General features: G+C 46.0%; 1 protein-coding gene across 11 annotated transcripts in view; it reads left to right on the top strand.

Moving 5' to 3' along the window:
• SLC8A3 (solute carrier family 8 member A3) overlaps positions 1 to 27,341 on the top strand; it is a 116,857-nt gene that overhangs the window by 18,136 nt on the left and 71,380 nt on the right. For 7 of the 11 annotated variants that reach the window (XM_051791541.1, XM_051791540.1, XM_051791539.1 and 4 more), the window contains one exon: positions 2,317 to 4,128. The exons of 2 other annotated variants lie outside the window; for them this stretch is intronic. In XM_051791541.1, coding sequence (XP_051647501.1) covers positions 2,363 to 4,128 — 1,766 coding nt within the window. In that variant the 5' untranslated portion in view covers positions 2,317 to 2,362. Of the gene's footprint in view, positions 1 to 2,316; positions 4,129 to 27,341 lie in introns of those variants that run through there. 2 more of the 11 variants (XM_051791542.1, XM_051791545.1) reach the window with 2 other exon arrangements.

Below are 27,341 nucleotides of genomic sequence, written 5' to 3'. Positions count from 1 at the left end.
TCTACCTTGCAGCCCAGAGATCTTGGGCTTGCTGCTCGTAGTCACTCTGCACATGTTCACTGCCTCTTTCTCAGGGATTTCCCAGCATCCTGCAGCTAGAAATCTGGTAAAATACCATGTGGAGAGGGAGGGAGGACAAAATGGGAACATCAAATGGAACCCAGGTTGTATGTGCTGGTTAGCTGAGTCCTCCCTGTGACTCTCTGCAGGCAGTGGGGCATTTTACAAAACTTCAAGGCTGGAGCTGGGGCTGGGGTCTCTAACAGCCCCCGCTGGGGCAGAGGTCCCTCTGGTCCCTGGGAGCTCGATCAGGCACTGGGGCTAAGGAAGACAGGCAGATAGATAAGTAGGCATTGGAGTGAGCAGGTATGTAGGCAAACGTGGGAGAATCTTGCTCTTCTGAATTAGCCTACATAGCATGAAGAACTATATTGTTTTTTAATATCAAGGGTGTCAGACATGGATTTGTGATCCTGATACCGCATAATCAATTCTCTCCCCTCTGCTGTGCTTTGTCAGGAGCAGTTTTGTTCATTTGCTTGTTCACGCTTTCCTTCCTGTTTTGCTTGTCTTTATAGATTTTTATCTGAAAGTTGAAAACGGTTTTTGTTGATATCGGGAAGATTGCACCTGCTTTTGGAAATAGGCGAGTGACACAACATGATGATAAAATAGCCATTTGAGATGCATTTGTTAATGCTGATAACAGAGTAATGTTGCCTGGAATATTTACAGTGCAAGGGAGGGAGGGGGGAGTCTCCTCAAGTGTTTAGGGGTCAGTTCAACTCTTTGAACTGCTGCCATCTGAAGGTTAGGCATCTACTCTAAACTGACTGACTAGGCACCCTCTTGAGACCATGGCGAGAGGTGGGAAGGGACATAATCCCTTCTGGAGATGTGTGTTTTAAATACATCTTTTGTGTCAGAACAGGATGGGACAGGAAGGATTGTCCCCTGGAAATTACTGTCTCTTTCCGCTGACTACAACGGGAGCCTAAGTGACTTTGACTTGCTGCCCAAGATTTAGATAGTTACAGTAGGGGAAATGAATCCCAGGCCTGCTCATTTGGCAGCACAAACCACAATGAAAGTTAGTGGGAGTTAAGGCTTTTGAACCTTCCAAGTGCTGTAGATAATACTGCTATTAAGTTTGATGTTTCCTGTGAGATACTTGCCTGTGTCTGGGCTCACAAATGTGATTTGTTGGTTAAGCCTGAGACCAAATTCTTCCAGGAGTCTGTTAGGAAGGAAGGAGGATAGTGTGATCCGTGACAATATGAAGGGTTCAGAATCCAATTTTAAGCAGTGCAAGCCCTGCAGCAATGTAGTCTGTAAGTAATAGAAGGTATTGTTGGGCAGTGATATGCCAAATCTATGTGATACATTGATCAGATCCATTGTTTTTATATGGTATTTTAGGTTAGAGATTACTTTCATTGTAGAAGATATTTTAATATATATCAATTTCTTAGGGATGCAGAGGGAATGTTGGTGGGTACCTGCATTTTGCTCTGTCTGAGTTTATGAGCACCACTTTTTCTAACTGTACTGGTTTTGTAGGTTTCTGTGACTATTTAAAAACAGGATTATTGACGTAAAATGTGACCATCCAGATCACAGAAGAAAGGCTAGTGAAAAATGGCCTTTGCCAAGCATGAGTCCTCTCCCCTATTTCTGGGATGATATCTTTACCTCTGAAAATGGAGGCCCTGTGTCTCAGAAGCTTGTGGGAGCCCTAGGGCCCTTCTGGAGACTCTGCAGCTATTAGGAGGGGCTGGCTGTAGGGATGATTTGGCCACTAAGGTACTCCATAATTTATAACTGAATTATATCCTAAAATGGACTTCATTTGGAGATTGCTCATTGACCTTAAAAGTTGCTTTTTGTGTTGCTAATGATTGCTTGACTTGTTTTATTCCCTGTGTTGTGAGGCATGGGAGCCCTTAAATTTGGGTTCTTGTACTGAGTTGAAGTGCTATGTGCTGTGGAACCCCATGGCATTACTAGGTGAGTGGCAGCTGAGCACTCAGTTCTCCTGTTGCACATGTTGTAGGTCAAGAATGGGCTATTTTATATATATATATACACTTTTCCTCTGAATTACTTTTCTAGCAATTGATCTTCATCTGCAGGGCATGTAAATGCTGCAGTTTGTTAGAGTCCCTGCTAAATACCTTCTTCAAAGTGACAGAGAGACAACCCATGCATCTCTACCAGTACTCTTCAGTGGTGAGATACTGAAGTGTGTTTGGGTAAATTTTGCATCTTCCTTCTCTCTCATGCTTCCCTCCCTCCTCTCTGTTTTGTTTGTTTCAGGTTCTCGGCCTTTTTGGATCTACGCAGTGGAAGCTGCATCTTGTGTATGGCGTGGTTAAGCTTGCAGCCTGTCACCTCGGCCTTCCTCCATTTTGGGCTGGTTACTTTTGTGCTGTTTTTGCATGGTTTGCAGGTGGATGCTGGCCTGACGGGAGACTCAACCAGTTCAGTACAAAACAGCTCGTGTTCAGGATCTTTTGACTGCAAGGAGGGTGTTATCCTGCCAATATGGTACCCAGAAAACCCATCCCTTGGGGACAAAATTGCCCGTGTTATCGTATACTTTGTAGCACTGATCTACATGTTCCTTGGAGTCTCCATCATTGCAGATCGTTTCATGGCATCTATAGAGGTCATTACATCTCAGGAGAAAGAAATAACTATTAAGAAACCAAATGGAGAGACCACAACGACCACCATTCGGATTTGGAATGAAACTGTTTCCAACTTAACCCTCATGGCTCTGGGCTCCTCTGCTCCTGAGATCCTCTTGTCTCTGATAGAAGTGTGTGGGCACGGATTCATAGCTGGAGACCTGGGGCCGTCTACAGTTGTTGGCAGCGCAGCTTTCAATATGTTTATCATCATTGCCATCTGTGTCTATGTGATCCCTGATGGGGAAACCAGAAAGATAAAACACCTGAGGGTTTTCTTTGTCACAGCTGCATGGAGCATCTTTGCTTACATCTGGTTGTACATGATCCTTGCTGTCTTCTCTCCAGGTGTGGTTCAGGTTTGGGAAGGCCTGCTCACACTTTTCTTCTTTCCACTTTGTGTTGTTCTGGCCTGGATAGCAGATAGACGTCTGCTTTTCTATAAGTATATGCACAAAAAGTACCGTACTGACAAGCACAGGGGCATTATCATAGAATCAGAAGGTGATCACCCTAAGGGAATTGAAATGGATGGCAAGATGATGAACTCCCACTTTTTAGATGGGAACTTAGTGACTGTGGAGGGGAAGGAGGTGGATGAATCTCGCAAAGAGATGATCCGGATCCTTAAGGACCTGAAGCAAAAGCACCCAGAAAAGGACTTGGACCAGCTGGTGGAGATGGCTAACTACTATGCGTTGTCTCATCAGCAAAAGAGCAGAGCCTTTTATCGCATTCAAGCAACCAGAATGATGACGGGAGCTGGCAATATTTTGAAAAAGCATGCAGCTGAGCAAGCCAAGAAAAGCACCAGCTTACATGAGGTGCGGCCAGAGGAACCTGAGGAATTCATCTCCAAAATTTATTTTGACCCATGCTCCTACCAGTGTCTTGAGAACTGTGGTGCCGTTCTCCTGACAGTGGTGCGGAAAGGAGGGGACATATCCAAGACCATCTACGTGGACTATAAAACAGAGGATGGCTCTGCCAATGCTGGTGCTGACTATGAGTTCACAGAGGGGACTGTTGTCTTGAAATCAGGGGAGACCCAGAAGGAGTTCTCAGTGGGCATTATTGATGATGACATATTTGAGGAAGATGAGCATTTCTTTGTGCGGCTCAGTAATCTCCGTGTGGTGGAGAGTGAGGAACCTCCAGAGCTCAATAACTCCCCATACCCAAAGGCCATACTGGCGTCTCCTTGTGTGGCCACAGTGACTATCCTGGATGATGACCATGCTGGCATCTTCACATTTGAGTGTGACATTATACATGTCAGTGAGAGCATCGGTGTGATGGAAGTCAAAGTCCTAAGGACATCAGGTGCTCGCGGTACAGTCATAGTGCCATTTAGGACAGTAGAAGGGACAGCGAAAGGAGGTGGAGAAGACTTTGAAGACACTTACGGGGAGTTGGAGTTCAAGAATGATGAAACTGTGTAAGTACCCCATTCATTTCTGTTCCTGGGTCTAGTTCTGGTGTTTAACCCCACATTTTGCATCCGTTACAGGTGAATGCTGACGAGGGACAGGCTCCTTTCTTCACTTTTCCATCAGTTTCCCTACTTACCTCTTTCAGGCAAGAACCAACAGCAGGATTTAAGAGCTCAAAGCTCTTGTCCATTCCCTCTTGGGAATGACAAATTGAGGCTTAGAAATACTGGGGGCCAGGGGATAGGAGGAAAATGTATCATTCTCTGAGGTCCTGTACTAAAGCTAAGGGCTAATGGAGAGTTAAGATAGAGAGAGAAGGAAAAGGATGAGGTTTTACTTGGCTAGGCGAATACGGGAAAGCCTCTTTTTAAACTCCAAACATAGAGCTCACAGGAGTTTTTTGCAATCCCTAGATGAAAGGTTCACAACAGTTATTCCTAGGCAAGCAAGTGCTGCTCAGTAGACATGGGGCTTTATTTTCAAAGGAGCAGCGCATCATACCTGTGTCTCTAGGCTTGCCTGTGCGACAGTCAGATCCATGGGGCAGCTAATTTAGAGCATAGGCACAGCTGCAAGCTATTCTGCTGGACTTGAAATCCTTCCAGCCTTTATGTCCCTATGGTTCACCCATATTCCCCACATCACCTTCTCTATGATTTTTCTATGTCTGTTCATTTACTACCTGTGTTTTTTCCCCTTATCAAATACCGTGGCAAATGGCAATAATGCTCTGAAGCACTGCAGATCACAGCCTGTCCATGTGGCTTCATGACCCAGTGTTTTCATACAGAATAAGGAAGGGAAGTAGCATCCTATTAATTCAGCTTTTTTTATTGCGTACAAAGTAGCCGATACTAAGCTAGGAAGTAATAAAGACCAGAGAGGCAATAATGTCTATTTGCTCTAAGTACCTGCTGTTAACTTTAGGGAGAAATGAGAAAAATCCCTTACCTGAGTAGGGAGAGGGAGAAGGGTATGAGCCTGGTGCTAAAACTCCCTAGTGTTAAGTGCCTAGGTTCCTTTTGTTAAAACCTAATCACTTGACCCATCACAGAAAGATTTGTGCAGACTTGCATCTGGCATCAGAGAAAGGAAGTCTTTGTACCAAGCCTCCCAATACAGTACCCAGAAGGATGTTAATATATTAAGTACTATAGAGTAGGGATGCCCTAATTCAGTAGCACCTGCTGCCTTAGCCCACTAAACCATTTAATCCAGCTAATATCCACTGCCCTGATGCTTGATTATAAGTACATGTTCTTCCTATTAAAGGAAGAGAAGCTTCTGATTGGCTGACTTCAGCCACTGTCAGAGATGGAAGGGGATCAGCTGTTCTCATCTGGCCTTTTTCAGGGAGATGGGCCATGCAGGTTAGTCTTATTAATTGAGCCGCAAGCTGATTTCTCTAAAGAAAGTGAAGAAGAATGTCAGATGTGTGATTACAGTCTCCTGTGAGTAGGCTACCTAAAATGTAATTGATTCAACCAGGTCTTCAAGCAAAGAGACTTTTCTTGCTTGAAGAAGACCCATCAGTAAAAGGCCTGCAGATTTGGGATGCCAGAGAACAAGCCCATGAGCCATCTTCCTCCAAACTATATTCCCTTTCTCTCATCTTCTGGCCGATGGAAGAATTCTTTTTGTCTTTGAAAAATTTGACAGGTCAGAACATACCCATATAGTTGCTTCACTTGGGTTAAAACAAATCACATTCAGCAGGATCAGGCGCATCCTTGTGGGACAGACTCTAGTGAAAAAGAAGACAGTCCGGAAAACAAGTATGTGTAGGTTCCTTAATGCTGTCGGTTTTGACCCAGAGATACCCTAGAGCATACGTAAGGCACTAGTGATGTGCTTCAAGTGTGCCGACAGCTGATGCATTAATGTGACTTTCACTTCTGCATCAGAAGCCTGCTGGGATCAAAGCCTACTAGCCACAGTGGCCATGGAGACCATGTGGCTAGCAGAGATTAATTTCTTTTGAAGTTAGAATTAGCGTAGCTAGCTCAACATAGTGCTTAATCAAACTAATAAGCCTAACAAGGAGGGAGATCATGTCAGGCAGCACATACCTTTATTCACTCCCTATTCACTCCTTTATTCACACCTCCAGGAATTACAGGAATGGAATTTTGGTCTGGAAATGTGGAGGTAGTTTTCAGTAATCAGTTCTTGGCCTTTAAATTCAGAGAACACAGGTCAATTGCTGCATTTGGCTAGCTCTTCTCTGAGGTGCAGATGGTAGCAGCTGTAGAAACCTGGAAGCAGTAATAGGTGGGTTTAATATCTTCTTCCTTTTCTGCTTTGTGCTTCCTACTTTCTAAATCTGAATGCAGAAAAATGACTTCTAGCAAATATTTAGGCTGCAAACAAATTTGAGGTGATTTAGATCTGAATTTGGAGTTCAGACCTATAATGCTACTATTCCAACCATTTGTTCAGCCCAGTTTGGGAAGATAGGTGCATAGGGTGTTTGGGACCATTTTGCTGACCCAGAGGGCAGTGTATGAGTTACAATATCGCTTGGTACAAGGCTGTGTGAAGACACTGGGTCACCAAATAGCCAGAGCATTGTCTGGCTGAATATTTGAGGCCCTGCTTCTTAGATGCCTTGCCACTGAGGGAGATCCACCGCGAGGTACTGACATCCCCTGCACACTGAAGTGGGAACCAAGAGTCTACTAAGCCAGTGCAGAACAGAGAGGAAAGCAGGGAGACTAAAATGATCAGTAGACAATACTAAGGGTGTCAGAAAGCAGTGAAAAGTTATGTACTCCCCACTTCAGCCCATTGATTAGAACCTTGTTTAGGAAAGGTGGAACTTGGGCTATAGTTTCCATTCTGGTGTAAAACTCAGTGTAAGAGTTTTACATGCCCATCTCACTGCCTTAATCTTCTCAGTCTCCTCATGAAGTCACTTTGATAAGATTTTTTGGCTCATGGAGGAAGGAAATTAATTAACAGCATCTTGCAAACATGTAAGACAGTGCTAAACTTTACTGTGGCTGTGCATGTATGATAAGGTTCTGCAGAACTGCAGCCTCAAAGAATCTGTGATCTGTGTAAACTGGAGGAGAGTAAAAGGTTCTGTTCATGCTCTCAGCTTGTTCTCCAACACATGAACTAAAAAATTCCATCTTGCACTGTGCAGCAGTAGGCAATCTGTAAGTAGTTCAGTAGTAGGTCAGCCTCCTAAAGTGTGGCAATGGCTAGATTAATCCAAGAGGCACTGGTTTACACAGCATCCCCGAGATTAAACTAGAGAGGCACTGCAATCTACCAGATCCCTAGGACTGAGGATAAGCACTTTCCCTGGAAACTAAATAGAGAAGAGGTCTTCACTTCGATATAACAAAACAAACTACTGCAGGGTTGTCTTTAAGAGGCTTTCCCTAGAATATATGGGTCTAAAAAAAAGCTGAGTTGATGTGAGTGTTAAAGAACGAGAGGGAAATGGATCCTGCCAGCGGGTCTTGCTTATTGCCTCTGTGATTCTTTCTAGACTAACACAGTCAAAGTTTCCTTACTCACATTTGGGTGGGAGCACAAGAGAAAGCAGGCTGAGATGAGGAGGCTTGAAACAATGCAGTCACTACTGAAATATGGTCCCATGCAGTGTGTGTGTGTGTGTGTGTGTGTGTGTGTGTGTGTGTGTGTGTGTGTGTGTGTGTGTGTGTGTGTATGGGTGTGTTTGAGTGTTGGATAGCTATAAATCAAGCCATGTAATCTTGAGTGCTGTCATCTGTTGAGAAGGGAATTGATCAAGTCTCAAATATTTGATTATGCTGCCTCTTTTTCAATACATCTGTTATTTCCGAACTCCTGCACCAGTGAGGGTCAGCTACAACCTAAGCAACTGAAGTGGGATCCTAGCTCTCTTGTTGACTAAAAGGATCAATCAATCACAAAACTTTTTTTTTCAGTATGACTGAATACTTTTCTCTTAAATGATTTTGCATGTGAATAAATGTTAGGTTCTTCAAGGTATGAAAATGTAGAAGAATGATTGACCCTGCTGCTTTATCATGTCCAGGCAATAAAGAAATCATTAAGAGCCAGAAGCAAAAAATGAATTGGGTTTTAAGGGATTTTCTTTTTGCATAATAAAGACAACTCTATCAAGTCATTAAATTTAATTTAAATTTTTTCAGTTTAAATTGTTTTCTATGTTTAAAATTTCAAATTCATATGGAAATTTGTCTATGTCTTGTTTTAGAAAATTTGGGAAGATACACAAGTTACCAGTAGCTAATAGATAGGCCAGCTGGACAATGAAGTCACAAGTTTTGTTTTAGCCCTGTCACAAGGAGTTAAGGTTTAGGCCGAGGAGATCTACTTTGTAACTAACCTTTGTTGCTGGTTGCAAAGTTACATGCAGGACCTTAAGGCTACTAAAATCATAGCCATCTGCCCTGAGACTATAGTTCACTGAGTATTGCTGTGGCTCGGGAAGGAACTACATGTTGAGAGATGTTGAGTGTTACACTAGTATTTAATGGCCTGCAAAGTCTCTTTGCAAAGTCAGTGTGGCTAAACTTTGGTAATACGTGGCGTTGTGGGTTGACCTTGGCCAGATTCTAGGTACCCACTAAAGTCGCTCTGAGCTGGGAGAGGTCACACAGGCAAAACAGACTCAACATGGGGTTAATACTAAAATTTATTACTAACAGGATAAGATCTAAAGAGTGAGAAATAAAACAGTCTTAAACACACTTTCCACCCACCCCTCCTTCCTTCCATGTTCTCCCTCCTCCCCCTGCAACAGTGCAGGGAGACAAGTCCACCCCTCAGGCAATAGGTCTTCCAAATCTGCTGTCCCATAGGTCACTCTTCCATGGGCTGCAGGGGGACAGCCTGCTTCACCACGGTCCTCACCATGGGTTATAGGGGAGTCCACAGCTCTGAGTCCTTCCCGTGCTCCATGGGGTCCCTCCCACAGGTAACAGTCCTTGATGGACCTTTCCAATGTGGGTCTACCCCTCAGGCAGTAGTTCTTCCATATCTACTGTCCCGAGAGTCGCTTCTCTATGGGGTGCAGGGGGGGCTCTCTGCAACCCGATGGTCCTTCATAGGATGCAGTCCTTTGTAGGGTGAGCTGTACCAATGTGGATCCCCCACAGGGCCGTGAGTCCTACCTGGGAATAACCTGCTCCGGCATGGATTTTCCTCTCCATGGGCCGCAAGTCTCTTGAAGGACTCCACTCCATCCTGGGCCTTCCACAGGGGGTAACGGCCTTCTTCCATGCATCCATCTGCTCCAGCATGGGCTCGGCTGCACCACGGCAGGCTGCACCAGCCCAGGTCCTGGCTCAACTCAGCTGGGGGGGAAGGGAGGGCAATGCCTGCTGGCAGGGGCCACTCTGCCACCCTGGCCTAGCCCACGGGGCACCCCTCTCCACCCCTCACAGTTCACCTTGGGGGTTTTGGTGCTGTCAGTGCTGTTCAGCTTCTCGGGCAGGACGGGCTCCAGCATGGTCTGCTTGTGGAGCGGGCCTGGGGGGCTGCGGGGCTGCTGTCCATGGGGCCGCACACCCCGGCCCTGACCCTGGCTGCCCCTTCGCAGGGGCCATCACTTGGCTTGGCCGGCACTGCCGAGAGCAGCATGGGTGGCTCGCAGGGTGGACCTGGGGGCTGCGGGGCCACTCTCTATGGGACCGCACACCCTGGCCCTGGACCTGGCCCCAGACTTGGCCCCGGGCGCCCCTTTTGCAGGGGCCGCCGTTGCCTGCTCCGGGCTAGGTGCTGAGAGGCCCAGGCTGGGCTGCCACTGCCCCCCTCCCCCACTCCCCGTGATGGGGGAGGCGTCGGGTCCACCAGGGAGCTTTGGTCAGCTCTCCCCTGGCTGGAAAATTCTTCTGCACAACAAACTTGTTCTTAAGTATGTTATCACAGAGGTGCAATTATTGGATCTCCCTTGACTAGCAGCAGGAAGTCCCTCCTGTGGCCAGCTATCATTGGCTTCATTGGGGGGGAAACTTCTAGCAGCTTCCAACCCTGTGTAGCAACCCCACCACCAAAAACCCAGCCACCTCAACCCACAACACGTGGGAACCTACAATCCCTTATCTATGTGTGTGTTAGGCAGAGCACTTAATATCAGAAGGGCTATCTCCTCCATTCGTACGGATACTGCTGGAGACAAACATTAAGCCTGCCTTGTTAGGCAGTGAGATGTTATTTTTTTCTTTAGGATTTGGGCAGGATGTTGTGTGCAAGTTGCACGTTGCCTCTCCTTGTCGACTTCCCCCCAGAGAATCCCCCAGGCTGCTATGTGCATGGCTGGGGCTGTGCCATGGAGTCTCTGTGAGCCTTGGGCTGTCTGCCAGTATGTGCTTAGTTTGGTGAGGCTGGTCTTCCAAAGTGCTGCCATGGCACTGAACAGTGGAAAACCACATGCATTTCTTCCTGTTGGGGGCTTCAAGCACTTTCTGTCAGGGGGCTTATGAAGTATGTGTCTGTCTATGCATATGGTCAAAAGTGTTCCTGTCTGGGTCAAGATCTCTTTGATGCTGTACCCTAAGTCTGGTAGTTAACAATTGTCCCAGGGCAGACAGCACATGCTGCTGCTGCTGCCCTCTCTCCTGTGTGTTGTGCCACCCTTGTTTGGTAGGAAGGTCAGTATCGCTTCCTCCTTCTTTTCCCCTCCTGCCCACCCATGCTTGGATGCAGAGATACCTAGACCCTAACCCTTTGCTCATTTTCCTAATTGCTGTTAGTTTCTCCCAGCAGATCTGGTGAAGGTGATAGTGGAGAAAAGTGAATGGTGGTTTTCTGGTTGAAGGATGTCACACTGAGGTTTGGCATCATTAACTGTCCTTCCTCTTTGCCATGCAGCACTTGAGGAAACTGTCAACTTAATTTTTTGATTTGATCACCTACGCAGTCATGGTTGTGGCATTTTGAGGGAAATGCTATTATTGATACTTAGATCTTTTGCATGGTATTTCATCAGTAGATCTCATTGCACTTTGGGAAGGAAATTGAAACAGTATTCCCATTTTGCAGATGAGGGAAAAAAATAGAGAGAAAGTGACTTCCTTTTGGATTACCCAGCAGATCAAAGGCAAAGACAGGAATAAAAACTAATCTCACTGAACTGCCAGCCTGCGCTGTATCCAGAGAAGGTCCGTGTACATCAAGCTTATAATTTTCTGTTACTCAGGAACACAGTGAATTTATGCAGATTTATTGACCTCTCCCCAGCCACTGAGAATCGGGTTGGTACAGGTATAGACAGTAGCTGCAATATCTCTCTGTTCCCCCAAACTGACAAGAGGAACCACAGTTTTGGATTCTTGTTTTCCTAAATAAAATTTTGTCTACGTGACATGGAGGTGTGATGCGTTGGCAGACTTTGCTTTACTTATATCAGCTGTGATGACTCCAATTAATGACTGAGGTAATAACAAAATTATTTCGGTACTCTAGTCTTAAATCTTGTTCAACAGGTCTCGTACACCACGCACTGATCCTGAGGCTCTGGGCTCTGAGGAGAACAGCTCTCAAATAAGACTCAAATAAATAGGACTCCAGGCAATGAGAATTTGTTGTGCGAGGCTGATGCTTTCCTTCTCTCAGGACATGCTTCCTTCCCATTAGAGCCTCTTGAGATTGAATCCTCCAAACTTTTCTCCAGTTTGTCTCTATTAGTGGGTAAGCTACCTTCTGGCTTTCTCATCCTGCTTCTTCACTTAAATTAGAAGTTCTTGACCCCTATTTTTATTTGCATTAAGGGAAAACAGTAGCAGTTGTCCTCCAGTTAAACAACTTTTCCCCTGCTATTTTGCCAGTGGTGAAAGGCTGTTGTATTTGCTTCTTACTATGAAATTCTCAACAGTGCCTAATTTAACTGATTCCTTTGCATACATGCACAAATGCTTTAGTTTCTGCTACAGTCCGTCCCACTACGAGGTCTAGGTGATGTGACCTGCAGAGGATTAGTGTAAGGCGTCAGGGGACTGTTTCTGGAGTGTCAGTAAAATCAGCCTGCAGAAATGTGAGACCTTGACACCACACTGGGAAGAAGAGAAGGCCTGAGCTGACCTTTACCCTCTCAGATAGTCCTGTTGGCAGGTGTCAGGGGGATATACTTGCTATCTGTCCATGAAGAAGGACAAACAACATCCTGTTTCAGGGACTGTGACTTCTTGCCCACCAAAGGAGGCATTTGTATGAGTTAATGTGACAGCATTAAACAGGAGAGGCCTGGGACCCCAGCTCAAAAAAGAGGCATGTGGCAGAGATAGCTCTTCAGTACTGGTGCATGCTTTGATCTAGCAGAGAAGCCCCTGGGGAACTCATGGATTCTTGAAGTAGGAGGGCCTTGGAAGGGACATTTTGGGAGGTATTGGAGAGGGCAGTGATAGTTTAGTGCAAACACAGGGAAATTCACCTGACAAATGACACAACTAAGGTTTGGATTTAAAAACAAACAACAGATCAGAACTGATCCAACATAAAACAAGTCTACCGAGGCTTTGCCTCCTTTACTCATACTGACTCATGCCTGACTGAGTGGAGCACCTTTGCAAAATTAATAGCTTAGAGGTCATGCCCTTTTCACACAGGTTTGCAGAGGCACAGGTTGTATTTATTTCCCATCTGTAAGAAGTAGGAGAAGGCAGAGTTTGAATGATGCAGCTTCAGGGGATAAGAAAAGATGCTGGTAGCAAGCTTGGTGGACTATATATCACTACAGGTATGTGCTGGGATTTTTTTTTAAGCCAACAGTGGGAACATTTCTTACAGCATTATTATAATGCGTCTGTGACTTCTAGCAAATCAGAGTGCCAGTAAAGTTTGAGTTAATTATGGGCTTATCCTTTTGTAAATGAGATGAGGAAAACAACAGTCTAAAGTCTCCCAAGCTGAGGTCCTTCGGCACCTTCTTTATGTGGCTGAAGAGAAGCAGCTCATCCTGGTGTGAGGTGGCAGCTGTTTCTAGTAAGAGATGATTTACCTGTTGCTGGCAGTGTGGCTCGTTTCTTATTTACCTCATGTCAGGAAAAAAGGTGATAAAAGAATTTGTTATGTTAGCTGATTGAAGCATGAGAGACCAAGTTCATCTTCCATTCAGCTTCAGCAAAACCAGCAGATTTAAACCTGGGAGGAATGTGGACTGGTACATATTTACAGCTGTCTTAGCAGATGGGCTGTTGACAGATGAGGCCCCTCAAGTCTCTGCCTGGGTGCTGGGTGCCAGCATGTACTGCTGCAAGCATTTTAGCCGAAGTCAGCCCTGGTGTTGAGCAGGCGCTGGCTGCATGGTGGGTTGGACCCTTTGGGTGGATTGTGCTGAAAGGGCAGCGAGGTGGAAGTCTGAATATTAAATAGGACCAGTTCTTCCAGCCAGGGTTTGCAGAAACCGTCCTTAGAAGGCCAACGGAGACGTCTGCTGAAATGCCGCGAAGCCTGAGCAGCTTCATGTGGAGCATAGTGTAGCCCCAGAGCTGGACTGCAGTGTGCCGGGAAACTCTCCTCTGGACAGCACACCCCTGATAGCTGGTGCTGTGTCCTGCCTCTCTCCCTCTGGGTGTTAAAAACAGGCCAGGACTTGATGCTCTACTCCTTGTGAGCAAAGGCCACCGCTCTCATCTTGTCCTGTGAGATGGTTGAAAATCTCCTTCAGTGTTTTCAGGTGCTGAGGAGGAAAGAGACTTTTTCTCTCTTCTTTGTTCATCTCTCCAAACAGTTTCCAGGAGTGGTTGCTCCTACCTGTGTTACGGCTGTTGAGCCAAGTGTGTCGTTGCTGGTTTATCTGCTGCTACTAAACTCTATGTAAAAGTATGTTGTTATAGTGAAATGGGGTAGGAATCATTTTTTGTGCTTCTGTTTTTCTTTCTATGAGATAAGTGAGCCAAATGTGTCCTACCCTCATAAAAATACCCATCTGAATGGTGTGCTGCTCTACCTTTATCCTTCAGAGAAAGAAGTGTAATAAAGCTATCAATATTTAATGTAGAAATTTTGCTCCACTTATCTCTGCTTTACCTGTCTTTCCTCCTGGTTGAGAGTTTTGGCCTAATACTTCTATCTCCACTTCTCTCAGTAAAGACAACTGGACCACGATGCTGTTTAAGAAGGATGTGCCAGGACCAAGTGTATTGGCTTTGCAAGACTAAATAAGCATCAAATGCTCTGTTTTCTAAGACATCGGAAATGCTTACTGTTGGGGTGAGTTGTGGTGGGCTTTTTGATAGCTCACAGTAGTTTTCTCATTCTGTAGTGGAGCTGGGGAGAGAAAACATATGAATTGGCAGTTTTTCCCAGATGTGTCCTGTTAGCTGACACTGCCGGAGGTGGGCAGAGCTTTGAATAATGCAGAAGCACAGTGAGTAGACTATGTATGAGCAATAACTGCTTGCCTAGCAGCTGGGCTCCTAGAGTTTCATCAGCTGTATCCTACAGAGCAGTACCTGAAAGCCACAGCAGAGTGGAGGAGCCTGGCTACTGCTGGTGTGAGAGGCTGTAGCACTGGGAAGGTGTGAGGAGCTGTGTGCACTTTATCTCAGTGGCAACTGTGGTGCCTGTCCTATTGGAAGGTCTTAATTTTCTATAATTAGCAAATTCTTGTTGTAATTATCTTTCATGCTCTTTTTGTGTCCTGACAAGTGGAGCAATGCTAGATGTGGTCTGTGGGAGTCAGAGCTGATGGCAGCTTCAATAGGTCATTAGACTTTGTGGTGGGCAGCTGGTGCTGATTTTCCCTTGAGGTAACTTTAAAAAGGAGAAAACAAAAAGGCTCAGAGGCCTGATTAACCCATCCTTTGTATGGTGCCGAGCAGCAAAAAAAGGCATAACATATTTGACATCTTCCCTGGCTTGAAACTAAGTTGTAGACAGCAGTGGGGGAGCAGGAGAGAAGTGCAGGGTAGTTTTCTTGTAGCATAGTGTCCAGAGGAGAGGGTAAAGAGCAAAGGATCTGCTGCCTTTGGTGCTGAGAGAGAATCAGTAAGTGGCAGGTGGGTTTTTTTCTTCCTCAAGCTCAGTGGGGAGCATTAGGTCCCCTGTGTGTTCCTGTGCAGTGCTTCTGGCCATCCAGGAGTTGGAGGAGGTGAGGTGCCACGGTGCAGCGCAGTTTAAGGCTACCGGTCCCCAGCTCACAGGCGGGCGGTTCAGGGATAGCAGCTGGTTTTGCAAGTCTAGTGCTGCAGCTCCCCTGGGGAGATCACATTCATGAGGGAAAAACTGATTGAGTCCAGACTAAAATGGAGAGCAAAATCCAAGGGTTGAAATACACCACTCTTTTTGTATGACCAGGTGATGAAAGCATGGCCAGCCTCGGGGGAGCAAGCTGCTTTGTCCTGGGGTCACTCCGTCTGTCTCTGAGAGACCAGGGTAGCCATTCACAGCTCTGGGGCATTTGAAGACAGGACAAATGAATGGGCAGGCTAAGGGGGGACCCTTGCCAGCATGTGCTGTATTCATTGGAGCCCCCGTTTGGCCTGGCCTGGGACTATTAATGTCATGCCTCTGGAGAACACTCCTCAGGGTCTTTTCTAAGGAGGTTGAGACTCCCTCATATATCTCATATGGCGTGTCATACCTTGAGCACGGCCATATTTCCTGGCCCTGCACTGGGAATAGAGCCCAGCAGCTACCTGGGCAGGGAATGGTGACTGCCCTTGGGGAGGGATTTTTTCCTTGTGTTGCAGGGCTGTCCTGGTGGCAGGCAAGGGAGTTTCTCAGGGCTATGAGACTGTGGAGGAGAGGCCTAAGGAAAAAGTACACAGCAACAACAAATTTCTGCTAAGGGTACCTTCCTTCCAATTTGTGGGGGGAGATGATTTTTTTTAAGTGAATTGCTGCATAAGGTAATGGCCTGCTCCCTGGAGGGTACATCTAATGGAATTAAAAGGTGTCTCTATCTTGTTTTGGGCGGTGAGAGCTTCCTCGAACCGCTGCCCGGAATACTTGTGAGACACCCTATAATTCAATTATAAGTACCCTCCAGGGAGCATATAATTATATCATATCTATGAAACATAATGACAGCCCCCTCATATCACATGGTGAGCAACTGTCTGCTGCTGCCCAGAACCTTTCACCGGTGAGGAACTAATCTGCTTAGTGCAGATTGAACTCGGCGGTGTACAGCACTTACCCAAATGCTTCTGCAGGGAATCCCTGCCAGCAGAATAAACCTGTTAACAACGTGTGAGCATCACCGCACCCGCATCCTCTTCCCAACCTTTGGACCACTCCAGCCAGGGCTGCTCACCTCCACCTTTGCCATTTTCTCTAAAGCTTCTTAGGAATTTTGAAGAATGGGAAGTTTTCTTTAACCCTTTAAACTTATCTTTTTGCCCCTTATTGTGTAGTACTAGCCAGTGATCCAGAATGTGTGGAAGGGATTGAGTTCCATAATAGGCAGTGTCCTACCTTTCTGCTGATAAGCCTGTAAGATTTTGATACCAGTTGGGATGTTCTGGGGAGAGAAATAATTATAGTGCCAGTTGAAATGTAGACCCTCTGGTGTGAACCACAACACTGCAGCATCTGAAATGGTTTAAGACTAGGGGTGAGGAACACTGTACCTGACCACCATGTAGGGGACTTCATGGGATACTGTAATTCCAATTAACTCTCACAAGAGGTATCAGCTTAAATCACTCTGAAGAAAACTGGAGAGGGAGGGTAGGGTGGTGAATTGGCATGACTTTTGAGTATCTAAAGAAATCACGTGGAGGAATTTCCTTACCCACAGTAGTAGTCAGCTGGGAAACAGCGTTGTCTGCCTCATGATTGAAGAATACCCCTAGTCCATTGAGGACTGAGGATGCCTGCCAGGACTGGGCTGCCATCAACCCTGCTGTAGTTCAGCAGCTTCTGATGGCTCTCATGGAAAGTTTGCCCATCTACCCAAATAAACCCATCTATCTCTCACAAGATTGTAGTTGCTGTGGGTGCTGTTGAGTTGCTGTCTGTCAGCCTCAAAATGCCTTTTTACCCTCAGATCCCAGAGCTCTGATTGAGCTGGACACCTCTGGAATATGAGATGGGGACAGGCAAGGGACCTTTGAGAGATGATGGAGGCAGTGGATAAGTGAGGTTTGCTGCCGTTAAGAAGCAGGAGAACATTGTGCTGACCTTGAAAACAATGGATCTGAATCCCAATACTCGCATTTTGGGGATGAATCACCAAGGGTGGAGCCAAGTTGTGTTTACATGGCGTTCTTCTGTCCTTGGGGACAGTTACATGGGGAATCACTAGCCATCAGAGTCCTACTGGGGGTGTGTCTGGGGCTCGAAGGAGCTCTGCTGTGAATTGCTAAGTAATCTGGAGAATGGCAGATAGACGGCAATGTGGTTGGAATGAGAAAAAGAAATTAATGAGAGTTACTTGCTGTAAGCCGCGGGGCTTTGGTCTTCTCCCCTAACATGAGGCTGGGGCTCAGTTTCCTGCTTCAAGGACAGTACTTCAACCAGGACTTCTTAGTCAGTAGGGATGTCTTGGAGATGAATTGAAATTCATCTCCTAGTTTCTCCTCCACTAACTGGTAGGAAAGGAATCTTTCAGTCTTGCTGAGGTAATACAAGGGAAGGAGGAGCTGATTTCTGCTTCCTGCTCTTTCCCTGCTGCTCTCTCTACTCTGCCCCCACTCTCATGCCCCCCAAAAAAGTAAAAATAGCATCTTGGAGCCTACCTGCTTCCATTACCTACTACCAGTGAACACTTCAGGTCACACTGGGAAGGCATCTGGTTTTTTTTCGGAAAGCACTGCGTTTAACTGAATATGGCTGGAGTGAAGAGAGAAGCAGCATTCTTCCCCATGTTTATCTTCTTACTTCTTGGCATCTAGGTGTCTGTAATGAGGATCCCCAGCTTCAAACATTACAGCAAAGCAAGAGTTTTGGCATGAAGGAAAACACTGAACCATTGTGTTCATATCTTTGTGGCTCTTGAGCACCATATCCTTGTCCAGGACAGGAGACTTAGGCAAACACTTGGGGCAGTCTCTCCCTGGCTGCATTAGAGTTGTGTTTTCACCACAGCTCTGGAGTAACTCTCTCTGCTCACCTGCATTTGCACAAGGAAATTGTTGTGGTGTAACACCTTGGCTTTCTGTTCCTAGGGAAACCCCTTTTACCAGTTGACTCATGCTTCACTTTGTTTTAGGAGCAGTTGCATGCTTTTTCTGTAATAAGGTGGTGGGACAGTAGCATACCCAAGGTTATCTGACCTCCTGTAGACAGACATGGAGAGTCCCTGAGGAATATTGAGGTAATATTATTTAGTTACCTTGGGCTGTTTCTCATCACAATTAAAGATAATTTGAGTTTATATTTCTCCTTTTGTATGGAGGGAATCCCAAATTACTCAAAAATTGGGCAGCAGGATCATTTTATCTACTGAGCAAAAGCAAGTACCTGTAATCATACTGTGTTTGGCACCCCGTGGTCCTGTGAGATACCACAGGACTGGGGTTGATCAGGATGAGGGGATGCCCATGCTGGGCAGGTTGGGGGCTGGCACGGTTGGCAGCAGTGTGCTTGTTCCATGAGGAGGGTTGTGCTGTTCTGGGGGAGCATGCAGTGAGCGAGGTGTGAGCTCCTGGGTGCTGAGCATCCTTCCTTACTGGAAGGTGATCAAAGAGAGTTTGTGTGGTGCTTGGTTGAAAACACAGGCTCCGGAGAGCAGAGTGGTTGACATGACTGGGATACAGGGACTAAAAAATGGACAGTTTCTTCAGCAGCTACTGCAGAAATCACAGTCTTCCTTCCTGCACAGCCGCTGAGTAGCACCAGGCAATGGAGGTGCCTCCCTAGGGTGGCTTGTCCAGGGTCATCTCTGAGATGCTTCTGTTGCCATGTCCAGATGGGGCATGTTGATCCTCTTCAGGAACAGCGATATGTTGGTGGGCTTTATGCCATGCTGTGACACTGCTGACTCTGGCTCCCACAGCCCTTTCCAAGGAGCCTCCTTGGATCTGAATGTCAGCTATTGCTATGAGGCTCCTGCAGGGATCTGGTGTCTCACCAGAGCCTGCCATTTAAAGCATCAACCTTTTGCTAACCCCTTAGCAGCTGTGGAAGTGTTGATCTGTTTCTACCTGTTTGCAGCAACTGGGCACACCATCCCCTCCTCTGCCACGTGCACACCACAGTTGTGGGCAGGAGGTGATGCCACTGTTTCCTTCACTCATGCTGTCTGTACTGTCTCTAATAAGTACCTGCTCCTAGACTCTGGTGAACACCTCTGTGAACTGTAGAGACTGAAGTTGCATCCACAGAGGTATCATGGTCTTGCTCACAGCCTGCTTGTTAGCTCACGTTAGGCTGCGTGATGTGCTCATCTCAGTTTGTTCAGTAAGCCCTTATTCACCCAAACCTTTCTCCAGAGACCATTTGGGTCCCTTAGCAACTTTAAATTGCTTTTAGCCTTGACCAAACTGAGAACCTACACAGAAACACTTTTTTACAGTGAAGGAAAACCAACTTGGATGGATATATGCTTAGATTGTGCTCTTTTTAAGTGCAGGAAGGTGACTGGGAACATGAGTTTACCATAGCAGATTATGCTTGACTAACCTGATGGCCTTCTGTGATGAGATGACTGAGTTGGTGGCCATGGAGAGAGCAGTGGGTGACATTTACCTTGGCTTTTGTTTTTTGACATATTCTCCCATAGCATCATTATAGCCAGACTGGGAAGGTACTGCCTTGATAGGTGACTACAAGATGGATTAAAAAGCTGTCTGGTCTGTCAGATGGAAAACGTAGTGGTCAGTGCTGTGAGTTTTAATGGGTAACCAGTTCCTAGTCACAACCTTGAGAAGTCAGCATAAGGCCTGCACAGTTCAGCATCTTAACCTACATCAGGGATGATGGGGTGACATACAGCCCTGTCCCAGTGAGCCCATGTGCACCGTGGTGCAAGGAAAAGGTCAGTATGCTAGAATGTGAGTTGCTGGCCAGAGGGGCCTTGGTGTAAAGCAGAAATGGGCCAAAGGACATTAGGAAGTTGGGCAAGAGAAATGCAGGTCCTGTGCCTGAGGTGGGGGTCAGCCACTGCCCTGGTGCAGGCTGGGGTCTGGCTGGCTGGGAAAGGCTCTGCAGGGAAGGAGCTGTGCTGCAGGGAAAAACTGCTTGGTTCTTGCAGTTTAAACCAAATCAGGGTTGAAGCAGTGCATCGATTTATCAGCGACATATAATTAACCAGCAATCAGTGTACTATATAAGGAGGATCAGTATCAGCAACACAGTGAAGAAACCACAGTGCTGGACACCTACGCAATGCTCACGTACAACTATAAATTTCCAAGAGTCCTTCTGTAACATCCCCAGAAGTTATTCCCACATACACAGTTGTGTGGCTCCATGGTGTTCCTGTCTCAATGATTGTTGCTGCCCAGGATAAGCCCCATGAGACCCCACAGACCTGGTAGTTCTTGTAGACATCAGTCAGCAGCATAGCATGTCCTAAATATTAGCCTGAGTCATCACTGTGCTGATTTGGGATTTTGCGTGCAGTAGCAGAGGTTTATTCCCTGTAAAAGATGGAAGCAGCTCTGGTCCTCACTGGGATGCCAAGGAAGGGTCTCACTGAGCTGCCCACCTTCTCCCCTGCTCTGGAGAATGCCCAGGCAAAGCTGGTGAGCTAGAATTTCCCACCCAATGCCCATTTTCTGACTTTTCCCCATCTGAAATAGGTGAGTGCCCTTAGATGCTGACCAGCTGAGATTCTGGTTACTAGACACAAGTAGAGCTCCTGGGGAGAGCACAGCCCTGCAGGAGCAGCTTATATCCCAGTGTGGCAAGCATCCTCCTTGCTGAACCCCTGGGCAGTGTTAGGGGATGTCCATTGGCATGATAGTTACATGTGATATGGACTCACCATGTGTTGTTCATTTTCTGTCTGCCCAGGCATACACAGATGCTGTTAGCTGCTGGAAATGGCTGAGGACATGCAGCAACATACTCTCCTTATGATCTATTGCTTTGACCTTCAGGTGGTATTTCTAAATTTTAAGTGTCCAGCACACACTGAAACTGTGGGGACAGAAGTTCCCCCAGGCTACACCATGTGTGAAACTGGCTGGGAACCAGCAGTGGTGTCCACAGAGCAGGTTTCTCTTCCAGATACCAGTATTGTAGCAGATGTGTCAGGCAGGAATATAAACCAGGAGAAACTTTCTAGAAATAATAGTGAAAGTGCTAATGACAAGGAGGGAAGAAGCACCACCATCTTCTTGAGATCTCAGGTAACATGTATTTCATGTGAAGTACACAGTAGCCTGCCTGGCTGTTTTTGAACCCTAATGTCTGGTTGAATTTCTTCTCTTTTTTCTGTTAACATTCCATTTTAAATAGAGTAATCCTTTGAGGGCCTAAGCTCAAGCCTCTTACATGTGTCAGAAAGATTTCTACAGTTAGAGGGAGTGCATTAACCATCTCTTTGCTAGTATTTGCTGTTTTGTTGGCAAATTACTTCCATGTCATTTTAACTTGATCAGTTGGAAGAGCACAAGCCATGCAGTCAAGACAGCTTATGTAAAACTTCCCTTCTCAGGCAGTCCAGGTGTCCCTAGATGGCTGTGTGCCACGAGGACATGTCAGTAAATAGCCATGAAATTGGCCTATTTACACGAGATTTTGACCAAGGTCTGGCAGGACTGGAGTGCAAGTAGGCACTGAAATATTTAAGTCCCATAAGGAATGGAAGGACTTTATTTTCCTAGCTGAGAGGGTGTGGAGATTTCACAGGCCCAGAAGAGCAGTGTGTAAGATATTTTTTGAGAACCTCAATTTTTGGTAGTGTTTCTATGTGAAAAACAGAATAAAAGGGCAGTTCAGACTCTTTTGGCTACATAGCATTTTTGTTCCTTGTGGTGACTTGGAAGGACAATAGAAAGCAATGAGAAGATGCAGTAAACAGTAATTCCTACCATTAGGGGCCTTTCCTGCAATTGTTCCTGTTCTCCTTGGATTTCAGTTGGAGCAGGAATTTGGCTCTTCGATTTGCTTTCTTGGATGGAGATTGTGAAGTTTTCTCTCAAGCAGCTGTGGCTACATACTTCAGTTATAGGAAGGGTTAAATCTCAGTGATTTGGGTTGAAAATGTGCCATAGCAGATTAGATCTAGAATCCCATTTTGCTGGTGCACTGATAACAGGAACTTATCAGCCTGCCACTCTTATTTGATTACTAACACTTGCTCCTGCAGAAACTGAGAGGGAGAGATGGGAAGTGGCTATTGATTGGCAATCAATAAAGGCTGAGGTGCTTTCATCGGCCCCAAGGAAGGTGGTACATTCACCTGCTAATTGCAGCCTGCAAATCCCAGAGGGGATGCTCTGGCATGGCATGACAGCATGTTGTACTATCAGAAATTAGTACTTTTTGACGCTGGCCATGTGGAAGCTGTGCCATCCAGTGACGGAGCCACCCATGCTTCAGCCTAAGGTTAGCAGCATTGACTGAATCCATCCAACATGCCCTGGGATTATGCAGAACAACTGGGTATTGTACAGTGGGGCTGACTGTACTCACTGTTTGAGTACTAATTCTTCATTAAATAATAGGGGCTTGTGTAGCTGGGAATAGGACCAAGGCTCCATTTTTCTTGATAGAAGCCAAATGGAGTTTCATAATCTTTTTCTTCTCTCTTTTTCTCTGTGTATGTTTCTATATGCATCTTTTATCTCCTCTCCTTCTCTAGCCCTCCATTTCTCAATCCGCGTGTGTTTTCACCTCCATGTACACCTTTGCTTCATATGCTTTAAAAGTTCTTGGAAAAAGGAGCCAGGATTGGCGAGTAATGCAAATATAAGAAAAGCTGAGGAACATCACGCATAATGCTGGTGTTACCTCCAGTAAGCAAGTTTTAAGATATTAGAAAAGTCAGTCTCTCACACAGCTCCATGTGTTCAGCATGCTGTGGTGGATGTAGACTGGGATGCAAATGGTCCCTAAGTTCCTGGTGACTGGGAACCAGAGTACAGAGGGGAGACCAACCCCTTCTGATCTTTCCTGAATTAGAATTGATGCTGGACAAGGCCAAGGTACCTCCTGCCATTGCTAGTTACCCGTACAGAGTACGGAGTGCTGCACCCTGACATAGGGCCATTAGTGGCAAACTGGGACATTGCTGGGCCCAAATAAATGTTTTTTAATGTTCTGTATGCGTAAGCAAGACAGACATTTCATGGCACTTTTGGCGTCAGGCAGGGAACATAACTTTGTTCTATATGAAATGGAGACTTTGGGCAGAGCTTATTTCTGATAGGTTTATGAACACCATGTGTTGCAGCCTTTCCTGCTTTTCTTCTCCTTAGCCTGCCTTTCCACTGTTAGCATGACTTTTGTTCTGTAGTAAACTGCATGAAGCTGAGCGTGGCTATGCCATGTCCCAGTAACCCACACCTATGCAGGCTGCCTGAGCTGGGAGCTGGGGCAGGATGCTTGCTGAGGAAATCCCATGGCCTCCTGAGCGTAGTTGTCTGAGGCACTTGCAACAAAAGGTGGTTTTGTGTGATAGCCTTCCCTGCGATGGAGATACGCCCTTTTTCTTGTACATTCTCCATTTAAACCCAAGAGAGGCGATTTTTAAAAATTCTAGTTAAGAGAATATCCCATTTGCATGATTAAATCTTAGAAGTCAGTAATGCCAAGCAGAACATTCATTCTGCCCCCAGTGTGTGTTGTTAAAAAATTATATTTAATTACACGATTACAAACTGTTTATCTGATAAGCAAATGTACTCTCAGTGTCTTCTACATGCAGAGCTTTGTATGTGAAGCATCTTGTTGGAATTTGCAGTCCACTGTACTCTCACTAGATTAATTATCCTGATTCTGCCATGTGCAGCTGAATTGACCTGTGCCTAATTCTCTCTTAATTTTTACTGAGCCACTGGTGTATATGAGAAGGTGCATCCTTCATGTTAAGAGAGTTACAGTGGTGTAAACCAGGCAAAATAAAATAAGGAGTTGTCCCTCATACAGGGATTATCAGCCCTTCTCAATTTTTGCTGCCTTCAAAATATTCTAGGGGGATCTATGAGCCCCTTTAGAGACATCTGACATCTTATAAAGTACAGCAATCTTGTTTTTCCCAGTAACCTTTTGTGAATCCCTCAGGAGGAGTTTGCATTCTGGCATCAAAATGGCAGGCTGAAAGCCGCTGCTCTAAGCCTTTTAGGCAAAAATTCCCTTCCAAGTCAATGGCTGTGTATTATGCCATTCACTGTCCATTAGCACTTTGCTTTGGAGGGTGAAACAGTTAACTTTGGAGCTATTTTAGCTGCAAAACTTTGGTGGCCTAACTAAGCCTGCAGCGATTCTCTCATTACGTGCTGTTTTATTTAATTTCTAGTATGTTGTGTAAGAGTAGTATACTAAGCTCTTGCTCATTAATGACTCTGAGAAGTTTGGTCTGTAATACATAGAGATGTGCTGTACTGAAAGGTATTGCACTGACATATAATATGGCTTCGTGGTATTTAAATAATGACGTGGTTATATTGTTGTTGTCTGCAATGTGTGTGAAGAGTAAGAATTACTTTTGGGAAAGCATGTCTGTCATGCCATGGGGCAAAAATGTAATTATGCCATCATAGCGTTCTCCTTGATATTCCCCACTTAATTTGGTTGATGTAGTATGTGTGGTGTGCCAAAGCTTGAAGAAACCAACAGTAATCAACTCAATCTGCTTCAAAAGTTATTGGCTACAAGGTACCACACCTGTAATGTTTCTACATTAATGCAGGCAGTATGAGGAACAAACAAGAGGAGGTTGAAGCTTTGACCCAGTCCCAGAGATTTAACATCATTGGTATAAGTGAAACCTGGTGGGATGAGACCTTTGACTGGAGTGCCCTGTTGGATGGTTACAGGTTCTTCAGGAGAGACAGACAGGGCAGAAGAGGTGGAGGGGTGGCCCTGTATGTTATAGAAGGGTTAGAATGTATGGAGCTCACAGTTGGCAGTGGCACAGTTGAGAGCCTCTGGGTAAGAATCAAGGGGCAAACAAATGATGTGGATATCATTGTGGGAGTCTGCTATAGACCTCCCAGCCAGGACAATGACATCAATGAATTATTCTTTGAGGAACTAAGAAACACTCCCAGGTCAAGTGCCCTTGTCCTTATGGGGGACTTCAATTTGCCAGAAATTCCCTGGGAGCATCACACAGCTGGTACAACCTGGGCCAGAAGATTCCTGAAAAAACTGGATGACAGCTTTATGGAACAGGTCTTAAGGGAACTGACTCGGAAAGATGCCCTCCTTGATCTGCTGCTTGTCAACAGAGTGGATCTCGTGAGCAAAGTGGACATTGCTGGCCATCTTGGCCACAATGACCATGAAGTTATTGTTCAAAATCTCTGTTGACAAGAGGAAAAGTGCCAGCAAATCCTCAGCTCTGGTCATGAGGAGAGCAGACTTCAGGCTACTCAGGGAATTACCCCTGGGAAAGTGTTTTTGCAGATGCTGGGGTCCATCAGTGCTGGTCACTTTTCAAACATGACCTCCTAAGTGCACAGGAGCAGGCAGTTCCCAGATGTTGGAAGTAAAGCAGGTGAGGCAGAAGGTCAGCTTGGCTGAACAGGGATCTTCTCTTGGAAATAATGTGAAAAAAGGAAGGTGTATGCCCAGTGGAAGCAAGGTCAAGTGATGTGGGAAGAATACAGAGGTGCTGCTTGCTGCTGTAGGGAGAAAATTCGTGTGGCCAAAGCTCAGCTGGAGTTGAAGCCGGCTGGAAATGTGGGGGACAATAAAAGGAGTTTTTTCAAACATATTAATGGCAATAGGCAGTATAGAAATACCATCAGCCCGTTACAGGGTGAGGATGGTCACCTCACAAACGGGGACAGAGACAAGGTAGAGATGTTTAACACTTTCTTTGCCTCTGTCTTCAACACGGATAATGGACCAAGGGGGTCTCTCTGCCCTGAGCTGGAAGACCAGGACTGCGAGAATGATCAGTTCCCAGTTGACCCTGAAATTGTGCAGGATCTGCTGCTTCAGCTGGATCTCTGCAAATCTATGGGCCTGATGGGAACCCGGGGCACCTGGAAGCACCCTTGAACTCTGGCAACAGCACAGTTCCGTGGCAGCGCTGGCTGTGCAGCACCTAGTACGAGCACAGCTTGGATTTCTGCCTGACACAGGTCTGTTGTGCTGTGCTCCCAGCGGCCACTGGGGGAAAATCCAGCTTTGCTGCCACCTTTATTTTGGCTCCATTTGCCATAACTAGTAGGCTAGGATTAGAGTAGACAATTTCTGTTGGGATTTTTTTCCCAGTGGTAATACAGCTGAGCATCTTTTCTCATTTTGGCCCTGCTTAACAGCCTTATATGATGCAGCTGTAAGGGAAATAGTTTAGGAAGCATCTCTGCTCAGTTACTAGTAGTCCTTGAGCAAAGTGGTGAAAGGGTATGTGAGGGACACCTAGTCCAGCCCAGGACCAAGGTTACCTGTTTAGCATAAAGACTGGGCAGTGGTGGTTTGACTGGCCAGACTTGGTGAGCTGGGAGCACTCACAGGGCAGCTGAGGCAGCTGGAAGCAGGAAGGTCTGTTTCATTGTTGCTAAAATGCCTGTGGCTACTGTAGGCCTGTCTGGCTGATTCCATTTTTCAACCATTGCCTTGTAACACATAAGATAAGGAAAGCTGTCTGCTTCTCCTGGACCTGCCTCAGTTTTGCTGTGCAGCTGTGGGAAAGCTGCATTCCTGCTCTGTGCCTCAGTTTCCCCACATGGAAAATGGGGGTAATGTAGAAGCTGTTATCTTTCCTAATGCTGCAATATCATGGAAAGTCTCTTGCCTCGGGTCTTGTCCCTGGTCACTGCTTCCTGCACTGCTCTTCCAGGAAGACCCAGGACTGAGCATCTCTGTCCTAACAGGGGACATGTAAGAGGGGTCAGAGTGGTTTTGAGGAAGATTGGAACTAAATCAGAAGAGGTAGCTGCCTTAGCAGCCTACCCAGCTATGGGCAGGGATGAAGCTAAAGGCATCTGTCCTTCATTGGTTGCCAGTATGGCAGGACACTGGCTTCAGCAGAGCTCTGTGTAGGATCAGGTCCTTACATGTATCCAATGGCATGCACTGTGATCAGGGGAATGCAGAATTAAAAATTACGTCAAACAGGGCATCTTCAGTGTCCTGGCCCCCACTGGACTGAGTATCTCTTCCTTCTGGGGACCGAATATGTTTTTCAAGTACATTCATTGCACTACACATTAGCTCACAGCTTAGTATCTTTCAGCAGTAATGGAGA

This window comes from Manacus candei, unplaced genomic scaffold (assembly GCF_025592945.1).
Source record: "Manacus candei isolate 608988 ecotype Guabito, Panama unplaced genomic scaffold, ASM2559294v1 h1tg000033l, whole genome shotgun sequence".
NCBI lineage: Eukaryota > Metazoa > Chordata > Aves > Passeriformes > Pipridae > Manacus > Manacus candei.
The sequence above is the reverse complement of the archived record's forward strand: the minus strand, read 5'-3'. Positions and strand labels throughout refer to the sequence as shown.